We start from the raw sequence: 16,692 nt of genomic DNA, 5'->3' as shown, positions 1-16,692 counted from the left end.
TGAGTCTGAAAGCTCAGCTGGTTTCTTGGCGGTTACCCTATTTACTGGCTTCTGGTTAGCCAGAGTGTGTTCTTGGCTCGCCGTGGCTAAATGGTTTCTCCTGGATGATTTTAGCCCTGTTTATGACAGCACAGACGTATTTGGTGTCAGTCCAGGTTTCTCCTCCATGTTGCACTCAATTCCTGTAGTGAAGCGCCTAAGACATCCTCCTTTGAACATTTTTGAGACTTCCAAATACCTATCCAAAATGGGACGTGCATCTAGCCTCTGGCTTTGCCTCCAGTGTGCCACGCCATCCACACAACTGTCCTTCCTTCTCCTTCCCCCCACTATGGTTCCAGTGTTTGTCTCCCAAGATTCATATGCTAGGATCCTAGCTCCCAAGGGATAATGTGAGAAGGTGAAGGACTTTGGATGGTGGTTAGGCGAAAACCCTTATTTAGTTCCCTTACAAAAGAAGCGAGAGAACTAGCCAGAACCTTCCACCATATGAGGACCTGTCAAGAAGGCACTCAAAAAGCCGGACGTGGTGGCTCCCGCCTGTAATCCCAGCACTAGGGAGGCAGAGGCAGGCGGAGTTTGAGGCCAGCCTGGTTTACAAAGGAAGTCTAGGACAGCCAAGATAACACAGAGAAACCTGTCTCCAAAAACTAAAAAAAAACCAAAAAACAAAAAAACCAAAAACAAATACAAAAACCAGCACTCTATAAAATGGCCCTTTCCAGAAACAGGGTCTGCTAGCACTTTAGTCTTGGGCTTCCCAGCCTCTAGAAATATTTATAAGCTGTCCCAACTTCTCATCCATTCTTCCGTGAATTTCTGCGAATAATACCTCAAGAATATTTCTCAAACCTGTTGGGGATATAACTCAATGACAGAGTGCTTATTTAACATATGGGGCGGGGCTGTCTTGGGTCCTAGCATTACAAAACAAAAAACAGACCAAAGAAAACCCAAAATATTTCCCAAACCTGTTTCTCTACTTAATTGTCCCTACCTATATCCAGCAGTCACTAAACTTTATCAATCCTGTTATGTAAAATAGCCAAATATCTGATTATGTCACTATTCAACTTGACACTTTCCATAGACATTCTGTTGTCCTCAGAGCAACATCTAAAGTCTTCAATGCAACCATTTCTGTTACTTCCTTACCAGCCACGCTCTCTAGCTACGTGTGGACTTCCAGTCCCACATGCCAGTTTCTTCCTCAGGAGGAGTTGTGTAGTGCTAGGGATTGGCCTTAGGGCTCTATGCATTGCTAGGCAAACATTCTCAGTTCAAGCAGTATTTCTTACAGAAACCACATGTCAGGAAAGGGAAGGCAGTCTCACAGAGTTTTACAGAACGGAGCATGAGTTTCCTTGGATACAGAAAATAAAAAACGAGAGGCCTCAGGGTAGTGGTGGTGCTCACCTCTAATCCTAGCACTTGAGAGGCAGAGACAGGTGGCTCTCTGAACTCAAGGCCAGTCTTATCCACAGTGCAAGCTCCAGGACAGCCAGGGCCACACAGTGAAACCTGGTCTCGGAAACAAAAACAAAAACAAAACAAATCAACGAGGGGCCAGCAAGATAGCTTAGTATATAAAGGTGCTTAAAGCGAAAGCCTGAGGAACTAAGACCTAAGTTGGATTCCCATAACCCACATAATGAGGAAGGAGAGAACTGAGCCGCGGAGCTGCCCTCTGACTTCCACGTGCACACAACACACGCAGATGGGGGCAGGGCTATCAGAAGCTCAGGAGCATCCTCAGCGGCGAGAGACAGTTGAAATAGGAAGAACAGGCGTCGTCTGCTCCTTTTGGAGGGACACCTCAGGATAAGTCCAGGCCTTCAGCACGCACACACACACACACACACACACACACACACACACACACACACACACACACGTTTGTGACCTCCTGATTATCACTGGTAAAACTTTTACTTGTCACGTTCACCTTTGGCAAGTCTTGGTGACTGCTCTGAGTTGGAGGTGCTATGATCCTGGCCCTGAGCACTGGCTCAGCTGACTGTGCGGCCTGTGCTAAAGACTTAACTGTGAGGTTGCCTCATCATGCTTTTGAGTTACACTCCCCCGTCAGAGCCTTTGGCAATCAGTAATCTAGTTTTTGTCTTTAGTATCTGCCTGACTAGGCGGTCTCCATAACTGAAATCACACATGTATGCACTTTGCCACTTGGCCTCTATCACTGAGCCTGGCTTTGGGTGCATATGTGGTATATGTACTTGCTTTCTTACGGTTGACTACTCACCCAGGGAGGACAATTTGCCTACTCATTCCGTCATCTATGTTCTCTGCTGGGGTATGTACCCTATAAATCTACGTGATGATCCAGCTGGGAAGAGCCAAGCTGCAGGTGGCATTCCTCAATACAGTCTGTGTCAGAAAAGCCACCCAGCATCTGTTCTTTAGATTTTCCTCAAACCCAGAACACCTGTCAGCTCCACTGACATGCTTCTCTCAGAGGCCAGCGTCCCCAAATTTACAGCACAGTGATTCAAAAACTGACAGACACGGTGACACATGCCTTTACTGCCAGCGCTTATGGGCTAGAGGAAACTCAGAAGTTCAGGGTCAACCTAGGCTACATGGTTCAAAGCCAGCCTGGATTATGTGAGACTCTATCCAGAGCTCTGTGACGGTCTGAAGGGGAATGGCCCAGACACTCATGCATCTGAATGCTTGGTTTCCAGTTGGTAGCCTGTTTAGGAAGGATTAGGTGTTGCAGCCTTAGGGATCGAGTGGGCAGCCGCCCGTCCCGGCCTGCTGTCTTTGGATCGGATGTGGAACTCTCAGCTACTACTCTGGCTCATGCCTGCCTGTCTGCCACCATGTTTCCCACCATGACGGAAATGGACTCACCCTCTGGAACTCTAAGCAAGGCCCCAATTAAACGCTTTCTTTTTTAAATTGCCTCAGTCTTGGTGTCTCCTCACAACAATAAAACAGCGCTGAAGACAGACCTAAGAAAGAAAAGCAAAATAGTAACATTGTTTTGTTGTCCCAGAAACTCAGGATGCTGAAGCAGGAGGACTGCTTGAGCCCAGGAGTTTGGGGCAACACAGTGAGACCCCATCTCAAAACATAAACCACACCAACCAAAGAGCCAATCAGTAAACTAAAGAAACAATAAAAAGTTGAAACTCACACTGACTCTTGTCTGGCTGGCTGTAAGATATGGCCTAGAGTATTTGAATTCTGAAAATTTGGGGTTTTCTTCTGCCTAAAATAGCAACAATAGAAAGTTAGTCTCCAAGTTAGCTGCATTTAAGTGAGTTACACCCCACGACTGGGGAAAAAATGTCTTGTATGTCAAGTACTTACTGTTACTTAATGGAGTAATCAGTAGCACCTTCATTTCAGTGAGAAAATGTTTATTCCAAAGCCTAAAACAGCAGAACTATTTTAATAGACTTTACATTTCCCTTGGGCTCCGTCAGTCACGTGTGACTGGCACAGGGAAGTCTGGGTGATGATGGACCTGACAGGCTTGCAGAAACGAGTATGAGCTGTGTCCCAAGGGTCCTAAACTTCATTCTTATTCACAGGGATGTCAGCCTGTTTTACTGGCAATTTGGAAACTGTGAGAGTTTTGGTCCCATGTATTTTGGCAATGATAGCTGTTTTCATTACAGATGTGTACTGCTGGGCATGGGTATACACGAGTAATCCCAGCATTCCACTGGTTAAGACAGGAGGCTGGCAAGTTTGAGGCTAGCCTGAGTTATACAGGAGATGGTGTCAACCCCCACTGCAAGAACAAAAACAACCGTACAAGAACGTATAACAAAATGGGACAAACAGTTTGCAAGTCATACAGCTGATAAGGACTTCTTTAAGGAATTCTTACAGCAGTAAAAAACGATGAGTAGTACATTTTAAAAGGGCCACAGACATAGTTATGGCGGCTCACACCTGTAATCCCAGGACTAAAGGCTGAGGCAAGAGGATTGCTGCAATCCTGACCGGCCTAGGCTACAGAGCAAGACTCCCTCTCAAAAACAACAAAAGTCAAAGGGTTTGGGAAACAGAGGCAGGAGCATTATCTCAAATTCATCGCCAGCCTGGTCTACATAGTGAGTTCTAGGCCAGCCAGGGCTATACAGCAAGACCCTGTCTCAAAACATCATGTGGGAGGGGAGTTTTGAGCAGCCATTTCTTCAAAGCAAATATACAGACAATAAACAAATACATCATTAGTCACCAGGAAAAAGAAAATCGAGATCATAACATCACTTCACGCTGACTGGGACGGCAATAATCACCAAGACAAATACAGGAAAGCGACATGGTGACACATGCCTGTCATCTTGACACTTGGTGGAGGCACAAGGAGCAAGAGTTCAAGACCATCCTCAGCTAGGATTGTGAGTTCTGTGCCGGTCATGAGATACTGTCTCAAAAAAAAAAAAAAAAGCAAAATAACAAAAAGACAATAGTAAATTATGTTGAAGGTGCAGAGGAACTGGAACCCTTGTGCACTGCTGGTCAAAATGTAAAGTGTGGTGCAGCCACTGTGGAAAACAGTTTGATGTTTCCTAGAAGAGTTAAACGAAAAAATTATCATATGATTAGCAATTCAACCGTTAGGCATGTACCCAAGAGGAATGAGACATAAAAACTTGAACCTCAGTGTTCATAGCAGCATTATTCTATTCACAATGGCTAGAGTGCAATTCCACAATGTCCACCAATCAGTGGATGGACAAAACACCCCTCCTACAGTGCAGCGCGATGAGGGAATACAAGGAATGAAGTTCTGACACGTGACACAATGCGTATGGACCTGAAGGCACTGTGTCCCAGAGGCTCACGGTGTGACAGGAACGGGACATTCCTGCTAGTGCTCAAGGGTACTTCCTTGCTGACGCTGGCAAACTGAGACAGTGGTGACAGATGCACAGCTCTAAATCCGATATTATAAACACTGAACTGTGTACTATAAATTCACAAGTTTTCTAGTATGTATGTGCAATACTTCAATGAAGCAATAGCAAGGAAGTGTTTTCATTTTAGGAACAGTTGGAGGGGAAATTTAGCGTCTGTTGCACTGTGAGGAGTCACTGAGAGAGACAGCTGGACTGTGGGATTGGTTTACACAGCATCTGCTGGAGATGAGAAAATGCTCGTTTAGAGGTACAGACCTCCACGATCTGTCAATGTTTCCTTTCTCCTTGGGTCTCCCTGGGAGTAACTCAGGGATCAAACACTGAATGCAGGAGTCACCCCTAACCTGACGCCAGTGTTGCTAGGCAGCACCCAGAAGTATGGTAGCACCAATGGGATGGCTAGGAGCAAGAGCTGCATATGAAAGGAAATGGTTATTTTTCTCATTTTGGGGTCCAGCAGAGAGAAGCTGGCTGCAAAGAAAATAGGTCAAGACTCTACGCCGAGGCTCTGGTGAAGCACGTGTGGGCAAAGGAGACGCAGGAACTCCTGGGTACAGTACCCAAGGGCCTTCTGTGCCATCAGACTCCCTACTACCATCAGGTGTCTGGAGGGGAGCCTCATGCCAAGGAGGCAAGGCAGCAGCATGGCCTTGACACCGCATGTTTACTGTGGGTTTGTCCCAGAAATGAAAGGTCTTCAGTTGACCAGGTACTGAAGACACTAAACAATTACCAACCCTTATGAACAACTCTATGCTCCTCTTTTTGGAGATCCTTTCTGACTGACCAAATTGACCCAAGATACACAGGCGCGGTAGGTAGGCTGAGTGACGGTCCTCCATGACGGTCCTCCATATACATTCACATCCTGACCCCCGGAACCAGCAAACGTTACCTTTTTGTGGGTGTCACTAACAATCTTGAGATGGGGAGATTATCCTGTTATACCCAATGTAAGAGATCCTTCTAAGAGAGATGCAGGGGGCCAGAGTTAGACAAGGCTGGGCAATAGGGACAGCCAAAGAATGTGCTCTGAGCATGAAGGCCACAAGTCCAAGAATGCAAGAGGCTGCTGTTAGCTGAAGACTTCAAGGAAACCGATTGACCTCTCGGAGTCTGCAGGAGGAAAGCCCTGCCCGACGTGATTTTGGTTGCGTGAAACTGACTTCAGACTTACCTTCCAGAAGTATAAGAGAAGTTTTGTGTTAAGCCCCCAAGTCTGCAGTCATTTGTTATAGCACCAGTAGAAAACAAATGTAGACATGACTGAGAAGTTACTACGAGACAGTTCCAGAACTGTAACATTTTATATAAATATAGTATTCTGTCATTTTTTATAAAATGCTACGGAGGTATAATTTACCTGTCATAAATTAACCTATTTCAATATATTGTATAACCATCACCACAATCCAACTGTAAACACTGTGAACACGCCAGTCTTACAGCTTCTGGCTGAGGTGAGAAAGAAAGGTAGAATCCCCCACCCACCACAGTAGCATTACCCCTCCGCAGCTTTTCTTGTACCTCACGCTGCAGTGGCAACACCTTTTGTAAATGAAAAGCACATTGATACACAATCCCTCAAATACAACTTTTTAAAATAAAAGTGCCATCTCCTTGCTTAGAAACTGCGAATCACACAAATACACATATATTCTCAATCTGTCTTTTGTTAAATCAGTTACAGCAGGGGGTGGGGCACTCAGGAAGCAGAGGTAGGTGGGTCTCTGTGAGTTCGAGGCCAGCCTGGTCTACAAAGTTAGTTTCAGCACAGCCAGAGCTATGTAGAGACATGTCTTAACTAATTAGCTAATTGAAAATCATCACCACCAACAACAAAAACGTTAGTTGTAGAAAGACTGTTAAAGGACTCCCCAGTGAACGTTTTCTTGGCAATCTGATGAAATGCTTTGTGTGTACATGAAAACAACTGCATTTTAGAAGATAGAGCAACAAGGAGAATATAATTGAGGGGTCGTTAATTAAAACCACTTGTAGCTCATCGTAACTATTCCTAGTATCTAGTCCTCACTCTGCAGAGACTGAGGTTCTCTCTGCCCTAACCCCCATCAGCCATCTTTGCAGACAGGCCCCACCAGCCTCTTTCTGAGCTCCTTACCTTGGCTATTCACCCATCACTCCCCCAAGCGCCACTTGCTCTGTAAGTCACAAAGACATTCTGTGACTGACATGCAAGTAATGGAAGAGAGAGACCGGCAGCCCTCCCCTAGGGCTGTACCGCACACAGCATCTCTTTAGTCCCCATGGTGGAGCCTGTGGTGCTGGTGGAGGTTTGAGCTTTGGCGGAAGCTCTTCCCACACTGGCTGCAATGGTATGGTTTCTCCCCAGTGTGGATCCTCTGGTGCAGTTTCAGAGTCGACTGCCTCCCAAAGCAGTTCCCGCACTCCCCACAGATGTAGGGTCTCTCCCCCGTGTGCACCCTCTTATGCCGCTTCAGCTCCGAGTTCCACGTGAAGCTTTTCCCGCAGTCATCACATCTATAGGGTTTCCTGGCTGAGTGGGCTGCCTGGTGACTAAGGCGGTGCAGAAGGCTGCTCAGGCTTCGTTTGCCTCCTCGGCTTTTCTTTAGCTCTCTCAGTGCGGGACCCCTGAGGGGGCTGCTGATAGAGTCCAGCTCCCTGCAGTGTCTCTGGTAGTGAGCGAGTGGCGCCTGAGCACGCGAGGGGCTGCCCTGCCACCCTGCCACCCGGCCTTCACTCCTGTTCATCCCTCTTGGCTCAGGGCTGTGCAAAGGATTCCCTTTAGCTCTTCCGGGTGACCCCGCAAACGTCCTCACTCCTTTTGCTCCGTCCTGTTGTGGATTCTCCTTGTTGTCACTTCTCATTCTGGAGGCCTCTATAATTAGAAATAATATGCTTCATTTTCTGTACTTAGAAGACAGAACTTCAGCTCTAAAAGAAGTATAAAATGTGTTGTCAAGTTTGTCAAAGGGGAGGCAGTCTTCTGCTGATAGCCTCCTGGGGACCCATCAAGAGGCTCCTCGCCCTTGACATGGGTGAGTCAGAAGCTCTGGGGGGTAGCCATGGAAATCTGCACAGTTAACTAGTTCGTGGGAGTGTCCCTAATTTATAGCAAAGCTATGGACCAAACTCTCCTTCTGTCCTTCCTGTCTTTGGGAAAAGGTATAGGAAAACGGGAATAGAAAAAAAGAAAAAAACATCAGAGTGAAGCATCAACAATGAAGAAGGAAGGCTTTGACATGTTATTTATTTATTGACAGGGTCTACTGTGTTACCTAGATTGACGTCAAACTCTAGGGCCTACGTGATCCTCCAGGTAGCTGGGACCACAGAAATGTACTACTGCACCTCACTCAGTGTTAAAATTCCAAGACTTTAAAACAACTATTTGAATAAATTTCCCCGCTTACGTGGACAACAACTGACAACCTCCTTCACTTCAAAGGATGATAAATCCAGTGCCTATGGTGTTTTTCTCATCTCAATGTTGACAGCCTGTGTTTTTAGAAACTGGAATACAGACTAGATATGCATCCTAATTAAGGAAAACTGTGCACCATCTGACAGGACTGAGGCTCAAGATGGATGTGAGCTGGAATGGACGTGGGATTCCAGAGAACCAAGGACAGTGCTGGCCAACAGGTCCTCCAACGTGAAGAATGTGTTTCCATGAGCTGTACACACCACTCAACATGGCATCCACCAGACAGATGGGAAAATTTTGAGTTTTCATTCATTTAAAACTTAATAGCCATCTCAAACTGCTATTGCTAAGTGATGTTCATCAAGGTTTTGTTTTGTTCCTTTTTTGCGACAGGTCTCATATCGCCCAGGCCGGTCTCAAACTCACTAACTGAAGATGACCTTAAGTGCTTGCTCTTCGGCCTCCCTATCCCAAGTGCTGAGACTGTGGGCACGCATCGCCGTGCTTGGCTTCATCAAGGTTCTTAAGAACCACTCAGTGGAAAAGGAATCATTTTCCAGTGATCGACCCTGGAGGTGAACGGGTCACAAAGATGGAGCCCTCATGGATGCCTTGCTTTCTGTTTTTCTTTCCAACCACATGGTCCTCAGACCTGCATCTGCCAGTACCAACTCTGGACTCTGTGTGTGTGTTTGTGTGTGTGTGTCTGTGTATGTGTGTGTGTGTGTGTGTGTGTGTGTGTATGTTAGAGTGCATAAGTATGGTGATGTGTAAAGCACAAGTGAAGAGGCCAGAGAAGATGTCAGAAGTCCTGCTCTGTCACTCTCTGCCTTCCTCTCTTGAGACAGGGCCTTTCACTGGCCCTGAGGCTGACTCCTCCTGTCTCCTCCCGCCCTCCAGTACTGGATTACAGGAGCATGCAGCCAGGCCTGATTATTTTCCCTGTAAGTCCTGGGGATTTGAACTCAGCAAACACTCTTCCCTACTAAGCCAACTCCTCAGCTAACTTTGGACTTAACTTTTGAAACTGTGAAGAATAAATTTGTTGTGCATTTACTGCCCAGTCTAAGGCACTTTTGTTATAGAAACCTTAGCAACACATACAAAATATCACACACAAAACACTAACTCAAAATGAACCCAAGAACTAAACAACTCTTTAGAGCACATATCTATGAAGCTGAATCATCTGATTGGGCAATGGTATTTTAGCTACAACTGCAAAAACCCAAGTAAAGAAAGAATCAGAGACTGTAAACATAAAAGAAAGGCATTTGGGCCAATGAGATGGCTCAGAGTGGCCAAGCCTGATGACCTGAGTTTGACCCCTGGGACCCACATAGTGGAAGGAGAGAACTGAATCTCCCAAGTTTCTTTTGACTTCCACATATACACAGGGCATGTGCATGCCGCTCACACAGGTACACTCAAAATACATAAAATGTAGTACAATTTTTTTTAATAATATGAAAAACATTTGTGCTTCATGGAACTCCATTAAAAAAAAACTGAAAAGAGGGGGCAGTAGAGATGGCTGAGAGTTAAGAGCACTGGCTGTTCTTTCAATGGCGTGAGTTCAATTCCCAAATTCCCAGCAACCACATGATGGCTCACAACTATCTATAATGAGATTTGGTGTCCTCTTCTGGTGTGCAGGTTACATGCAAGCAGAATACTGTATACATAATAAAGAAATCTAAAAACAAAACAAAACAAAAGAAAACAATAACAAAAAACTGAAAGGGAAAGCTGAGCAGTAGTGGTGCATGCCTGTAATCCCAGCACTTGGGAAGCAGAGGCAGGTGGATCTCTGTGAGTTCAAGGCCAGCCTGGTCTACAAAGGGAGTCCAGGACAGCCAGGGTTACACAGAGAAACCCTGCCTCGAAAACCAAACAAAACAAAACACACCAAAAAATCTGAAAGGATAACTCACAGAATGAGAGAAAACACTCAGGGGTTATCATCTGTGAGGTATCGGATTGAGAACACTTACTTAGCTCTCAGACCTCAGCAATAAAAATACAAATCGCCTACATTAAAAGTGGGCAAAGTATATGACTAGAATTTTTCTGTAAGGTGAGAGTGGTGGCAAAGGCCTGTCAACACCTAAGGTGAAGGCCAGAGGATCAGGAGTTCAAGTTCAGCCTCAGCTCTGAAGCTAGCCTAGGCTACAGGAGACCTGATAACCATCAAAAGGCAAGATATACAATTTCTTTTTAGAAACATCTTATTATACTGTGTGTGTGTGTGTGTGTGTGTGTGTGTGTGTGTGTGTGTGTGTGTAGAGGACAACTTGCAGGAGTGGTTCTTGCCTTCCATCATGTGTGTGGGCCCTGGGTATTGAACTCAGGTTGTCAAGCTTGGCGGCAAGCACCTTTACCCACTGAGCCAGCTCACTGGCCAAGATATATAATTCAATAAGCATGTGCAATAATGCTCATTAGGGAAATGAATATCAAAACCTCAGGGGATATTCAGTCATAATAAAAACCGCTGGGAGTGAGCGCTGTCAAGGATGTGCGCAAACACCCTCACGCTTTGTTGACAGGCGCCTCAGACGGTGCAGCTGCTCTGCAAACTGGTCCAGCAGTTCTTCAAAAAACACAAACAAGTGAAAAACCAAACGGGCCGGGTGTGGTGTTTCACACCTTTAATCCCAGCACTTGGGAAAGAGAAGAGAGGCAAGAGGATCTCTCTGAGTGTGAGGCCAGCCTGGGCTTCATAGTGCCACCCTGTCTCAAAAATATACGTAATTTTAAAAGGTGGGAACTGGCCAGGAAAATGGCTTAGTAAATAAAGGCACTTTATATAAATAAAGTGCAAAGACTGGGGTTTGGTCTCCACAGATAAAGGTAGGAAAGAAATGACTCCTTAAATGTGTCCTTTGACCTCCACATGGGCACTGTGGCATGTACATGCAGACGGATATACACACACACATAATTAATAATTTATAAAGGGCGGGCATATGCAGCCCAGCTGTGATGGAAGTAAGCTGATGAGAGAGCCCAAGGACACAGAGTGTTTACCTGTCTCGGTCAATCTGGGCACTGGGTCCTGAAGGAGGAGTAATTTTTCCCAGTGATGGGGACTCAGCCGGTCATGAGCTCCTCGCCCATCCAGAGAGTTCTCTTGAGTATCTCTGCTAGGAGTTTGGGGCTGAAAGTCTCGAGGTTCTTGTTGTACAAGCTGAGCTCCTGTTTTCTCCAGGAGCACCTCTTGCCCTTGCATGCAAACGGTCACCTAGGAAAAGGGCTATCCATTAATTCTGCAGTATTTGGGCTGAGCGCAACACGCCACTCACTGCTACAGAGGGAGCCTCTGCCCTCGGGAGACCTGCTAATGACCGAGAGTTCAACTTCCAGAGGCCACCCACACCTTCAAAGGAAGGGAAGGAACGCAGAGCAGGAACGAGGCTGCTTCATAATCAGCCAGGACTCCCCAAGTAGATGCCCAAAGCTCGGGCTATTCCCACGGCCTGGAGCCAACATCATCAGAAGAGAGCTGGCAAAAATATTCAAATCAGTAATGCCACCCGTCTCTACTTCTGGGGACAGGCTACATGGGGACAGAACCTGTACAGTTCTAACTTGGTAAGCATTTCTGCCAGAGAGGTCCAGGGTGCTCAGATCTAAGAACACGGTTCCCTCTGTTGCTCGCTTCCATTTTCCAGAGCACGCCTTCCTTGCTTCCTTCTGAGGCTCCAGCTGGGGTCTGACTTGGGGAGAGGATGTGGCAGGGCAGCGACACCGGGGAACTGAGCTGAGGTGTCCCCACTCAAAGGCAATATGGTAGGTGAGTCATTGGAACAAGGTCCACGGAGCCGTGCCCCCAAATTGGTTTCCTATCGAACAGGCTAGACCTGTTGGCCAAGAATTCTGATTGTAGCAAAACTTCGGGATGAATGGGTCAGGAGAGATGGCTCAGAGGTTAAAGAGCACTGACTACTCTTCTGAAGGTCCTGAGTTCAATTCCCAGCAACCTCATGGTGGCTCACAACCATCTATAATGAGATCTGGTGCCCTCTTCTGGCGTGCAGGTGTAAATGCAGGCAGAACACTGTATACATAATAAAGAACTAAATCTTAAAAAAAAAAAAAGATGAATGGGTCAGAGAAGATCATTCCAGAAACTTAAAACTACTCTTCTAAGCTCACGGGTCCTATGAAGGAATACCTCAGTCTGCTTCCTCACTGGGTGCCAGTGACTCGGTTTTCTGAAACCCTGTTACAACTTTTTGGGGGGATAGGGGAGTTCCCCGAGGCTGGAAGCAACTTTTGAAGCTCTTCATTCCCCTGGAATCTCTAACTAGCTAAGGATCATGGCAAGATCCTGAGAAGACAAGAAAGACATCCAAGGACCCACAGAAAAAGCACCCTCCTTACCCACTGCTTTGGTCTTTTGGATGCTCTGTGCAAATCTTCCACCAGAGTCACAATCTCCCTATTGCTCATCGGATATCGAGGCCAGACCTGAGCCTGGATCTCTGGAGGTAGGACGACCAGAAACTGCTCCATCACTAGGAGCTCCAGCATTTGCTCTTTGGTGTGTAGTTCAGGCTGCAGCCATTGTGTGCAGAGCTGTCGAAGGCGGGAGAGCGCTTCCTGGGGTCCAGACGCTTCTTGATAAGAAAAGTGTCGGAAGCTCTGGCGGGAAAGCTCAGGGTCAGGACAGGCTTTTTGCTGAGGGAACCCATGTTTCTCCTCGAGCTTCATTATTATATGCCTCTCTTGCTCGTCAGAATCCCCAGGGTGGGCACCCAAAGTTATCTCCATCTTAGCTGCCATTTTGGGGGCTCAGGGAACGATGTCACTCTAATCGTCAACTGATAACGTCTTCTGGGTCATTGCTCTAGAGAAATCTGGAGACTAGAAAAAACGGCAGGAATGTAGGTCCTCTGGAAGTGTTAGGGAAGGACCGCAAAAAACACAGCTTTCTCACTTGCTAGCCTTTATCCCAGACCCTGAAGACAAGATAGTTCCTGCCAGTGGGAGGAGTTGGCCTTTTCGTCCGTTTTTAAGGCGAAAAGTCAATACTATTCCAGAAGGCACTGCGGAGTAGAAAGGCACGAAATGGCCTAACGGGCTGGTAGAGGATGACTCCCCAGGAAAAGTTCAAGCTGTCTTGCAGGACAGCTCGCACCAACTCTCCCGCATCCAGCAGACACCCACCACCTCCAGTACCTCCGAGAGCGAAGCAGAGCCCAGCGAGGCCACAGCGAGAACCGGGAAAGCGAGTGCGGCTCCACCGGCCAGCCAGCCAGCCCTGCCCAGTGAGGCTGCGGCAAAGGGGCGCGCAGCACCGTCGCAATGCTGGGTGTCAGCTCCAGGAGCCACGCGCGACGCCAAGGTCTGAGGCAGCTCAAAAGCCAGAGCCCGCCAGCGGCCAAGCCTGCTCTCCAGAGACTGGTGACCAGGAGAGCTAGAGCATGGGCTAGGGGCGGGGCCGGAGCCGGGCCAGGGGGACGCCCACTGGCTGCGGGAGCTACCCACGGGAAGACCCGCCTCTCCGCTACAGGATTGGGTCTCCAGAACACTGGCAATTTTTTATTAGCTACTTGAGCTATCATTCAGTCGCAGTGCCTCTCGGGAGTCGTAGTCCAGTAGCTCTTTTGGGAGAGGGTGCAATGCGTTGCCTTAGTGCCCAGACAATCATTAAGTGCGGGTTCTCAAGCGCGTCCTCTGTGTGGAGGGCTCCAGCTGAGGTGTCACATTGGCCGGGAGGCCCTCCCTATTAGGACCGGATTGTGGGGTGCTTGGAGCTGGACCCAGGCGTTGAACGAACCCTCCAAAACTCGCTCTCCACAGCAGGACCTTGATTTTTTTCTGACCTCACCTCTAGGGCTTTTCCACTTTAAAAGTTCTAACCTTGGCACTGTCTCAGCGGACTGACTGCACCACCTGGTACCGTCTATGATGGTCTATGATGGCCTGGGCACGGGACCAATCCCTGTCTCCACAATCAGTCAATAATTTAGTGATGAACAGAACATAAGGGGTCCATGGGAGTCGTTAAGTGAGGGGAGCATCTGCTACACTTTCTTGAGTTACACAAGTACAATATATGAGAGAAAGTAATTCCATTACTGAAGATCAACATTAACATTTTCACACACTTCTTCATATGCTTGAAGACATTCTTTCTTCCTGCATATTTGTCCGGATCTACCGGACAATCAACTGGGACCCTCGGACCCCTGGGGAGAGAATGGGGGACAAGAGACGCAAAGAACCGACAGCAAGTCAAGGAGTCTGATCAAGCTGACAACATTTTATTTTCTCACAGGCAATTATGTACCATTGAAGCAGGAGGCTGAGTGGGGTGATCCCGGGTGGGCGGTTTTCACAAGATATCAGGACGTCAGGAAGTCTGACAGGGCGAGGGCTCCTGTGGTTCTGGGGCTGGGTGGAATTGTTAGGCATCTGGAACCACAAGGCGTTATCTATAGACTTTGTTCCACTTGTCCTCTGAAGGCCTCTGTAATTCCAGGAATTGGTGGAATCTTACTGAGAACAGCTGGAGAGTACCTTGAGGGCGGGAAAGAGGTCACAAGGCAGCCTTCTGGAATGTACCCTGAAGCAAGGAGGGAAAGGGGTCACAAGGCAGCCTGCCCCAGGTCCACTTGATGTATTATGCCAAGGTCCGAGATGCTTGCTGGCTACGGTCTTGGCTCCCCACACATATTAAGAACTTAACCTTTGTAAAATGCATTTCTCCTATGATTTTTGCCTTTCTTCCACAGTCTTATTTTAAATTTATTTTTATTTGTATGGGAGTTTTACCTGTAAATATATCTGTGCACCATATGCATGCCTGGTGCCCATGAAATCCAGAAGAGAATGTGGGAATCCCTGGGAACTGGACTTACAGAGAATTTTGAGGTTTTTTTTGTTTGTTTGTTTGTTTATTTGTTTTGAGACAGGGTTTCTTTGTCAATTGTGAGCTGTCATGCGGGTGCTGGGAATTGAACCCAGATCCTCTGGAAGAGCAGCCAATGCTTTCAACAGCCAAGCCATTTTTCCAGCTTCTTTTATTTATTTTTTTAAAAAAATATTTTTATTTAATTTTAATTTATGGGCATTGGTGTGAGGGTGTCAGATCTTGGAGTTACAGACAGTTGTGAGCTACCATGTGGGTGCTGGGAATTGAACCCAGGACCTTTGGAAGAGCAGACAGTGCTCTTAACCACTGAGCCAACTCTCCAGTCTTTTATTTTTTACTCAAGCTTTTTATTTTAATAAAAAAACTTTTTGATGTTGTTTTAAGACCATGTAAACCTGTTTTCCATCCGCCCATCTCAGCTTGCCCAGTGTTGGGATAATAGGCATGTGCAAGTACTAACATGCTTAGGAAATGTTTTAATGGATTCCTTTTTCTTGAGCCTGGAAGTATCTCAGTTGATACAGTGCTTGCACACGAGCGTGAAGACACAAGTGAAAAATACGGAGCTCTTGTAATCCTCCCAATGTGAGGGAGGTAGAAAGATCACTGTAACTCCCCGGCTACCCACCCTAGCCTAGGTGTGAATTCCCAGGCCAATGAGAGACCCTGCCTCAAAACAGCAAGGTGGTCTAACAACAGCAACAACAACAAGAAAAACCAAACCAAACAACAACACCCAAAACAACAGCAACAAGAGGGCTGGAGAGATGGTTCGGTGGTTAAGAGCACTTGAGGATTTGAGCTGTAGTCCCAGCACTGTGTCAGGTAGCTCATGTATAACTTCAAATTCACAGCATCCAGCACCTCTGGCCTCCCCTGGCACCTGCATTTACATATATCTACCCACATACAGGCACATACACCTATATAATATTTACAAATAGTTAAAAAAAATCTTTAAAAAGTTAAAAAAGCAACATAGTGGCACATGTCTTTAATCCCAGGACCCAAGAGGCAGAGGCAGGATGATCTCTGTGAGTTTGAAGCCAGCCTGGTCTATATGCCTGCCAAAGCTTCATAGTGAGACCCTGTCTCAGGAAAAACAAACAGAAAGTTTTAGGGCTGGAGAGATGGCTCAGAGGTTAGGAGCACTGGCTGTTCCTCCAGAGGTCCTGAGTTCAATTCCCAGAAACCACATGGTGGCTCACAACCATCTATAATGTGATCTGACGCCCTCTCCTGGCCTGCAGGTGTACATGCAGGCAGAGCGCTGTACACATAATAAATCTTTAAAAACAAGAAGTTTTAAAAACAAGTTGCAAGCAAAAACCTAATCAATATGTCTGCTCAGAGAGTGTTTAAAAACAATTCCTGATCATTTTCCTCAGCACCAGAGATGGGAGAGGAGAGTGGGGTTGCAACACGAGGTTGAGGGAGGAAGACACAAGGGGAGCAGCTCCTGAGAAATGACCCCTATGGATGATTTTTTTTTTTTAGTCCAC

The 16,692-nt window shown here is 46.8% G+C and overlaps 1 protein-coding gene across 5 annotated transcripts; it reads right to left on the bottom strand.

The window, feature by feature from the left end:
* Positions 1–668: 668 nt before the first annotated feature.
* Positions 669–13,731, bottom strand: ZNF174 (zinc finger protein 174). Of its 5 annotated transcripts, none has more exons than XR_014775264.1 (7): positions 12,694–13,731; positions 11,338–11,551; positions 7,021–7,758; positions 3,334–4,547; positions 3,154–3,232; positions 2,872–2,972; positions 669–1,521 (listed from the first exon to the last, which is right to left on the bottom strand). XR_014775264.1 is itself a non-coding variant. In XM_084760966.1 (3 exons), the coding sequence occupies exons 1-3, from the start codon at positions 13,093–13,095 to the stop codon at positions 7,157–7,159; spliced, it is 1,218 nt and encodes a 405-aa protein (XP_084617092.1). In that variant the 5' UTR covers positions 13,096–13,731; the 3' UTR covers positions 6,483–7,156. The 5 variants fall into 5 exon arrangements, 1 of the variants encoding a protein (XP_084617092.1); XR_014775265.1 differs by having other exon boundaries at positions 669–2,972; positions 3,334–3,395; positions 4,312–4,547; XR_014775266.1 differs by having other exon boundaries at positions 669–2,972; positions 3,334–3,395; positions 4,312–4,402.
* Between the last annotated feature and the right edge of the window lie 2,961 nt (positions 13,732–16,692).

The sequence above is a fragment of the Acomys minous genome (genome assembly GCF_964271855.1).
Source record: "Acomys minous genome assembly, chromosome: 16".
Classification (NCBI taxonomy): Eukaryota; Metazoa; Chordata; class Mammalia; order Rodentia; family Muridae; genus Acomys; species Acomys minous.
The sequence above is the reverse complement of the archived record's forward strand: the minus strand, read 5'-3'. Positions and strand labels throughout refer to the sequence as shown.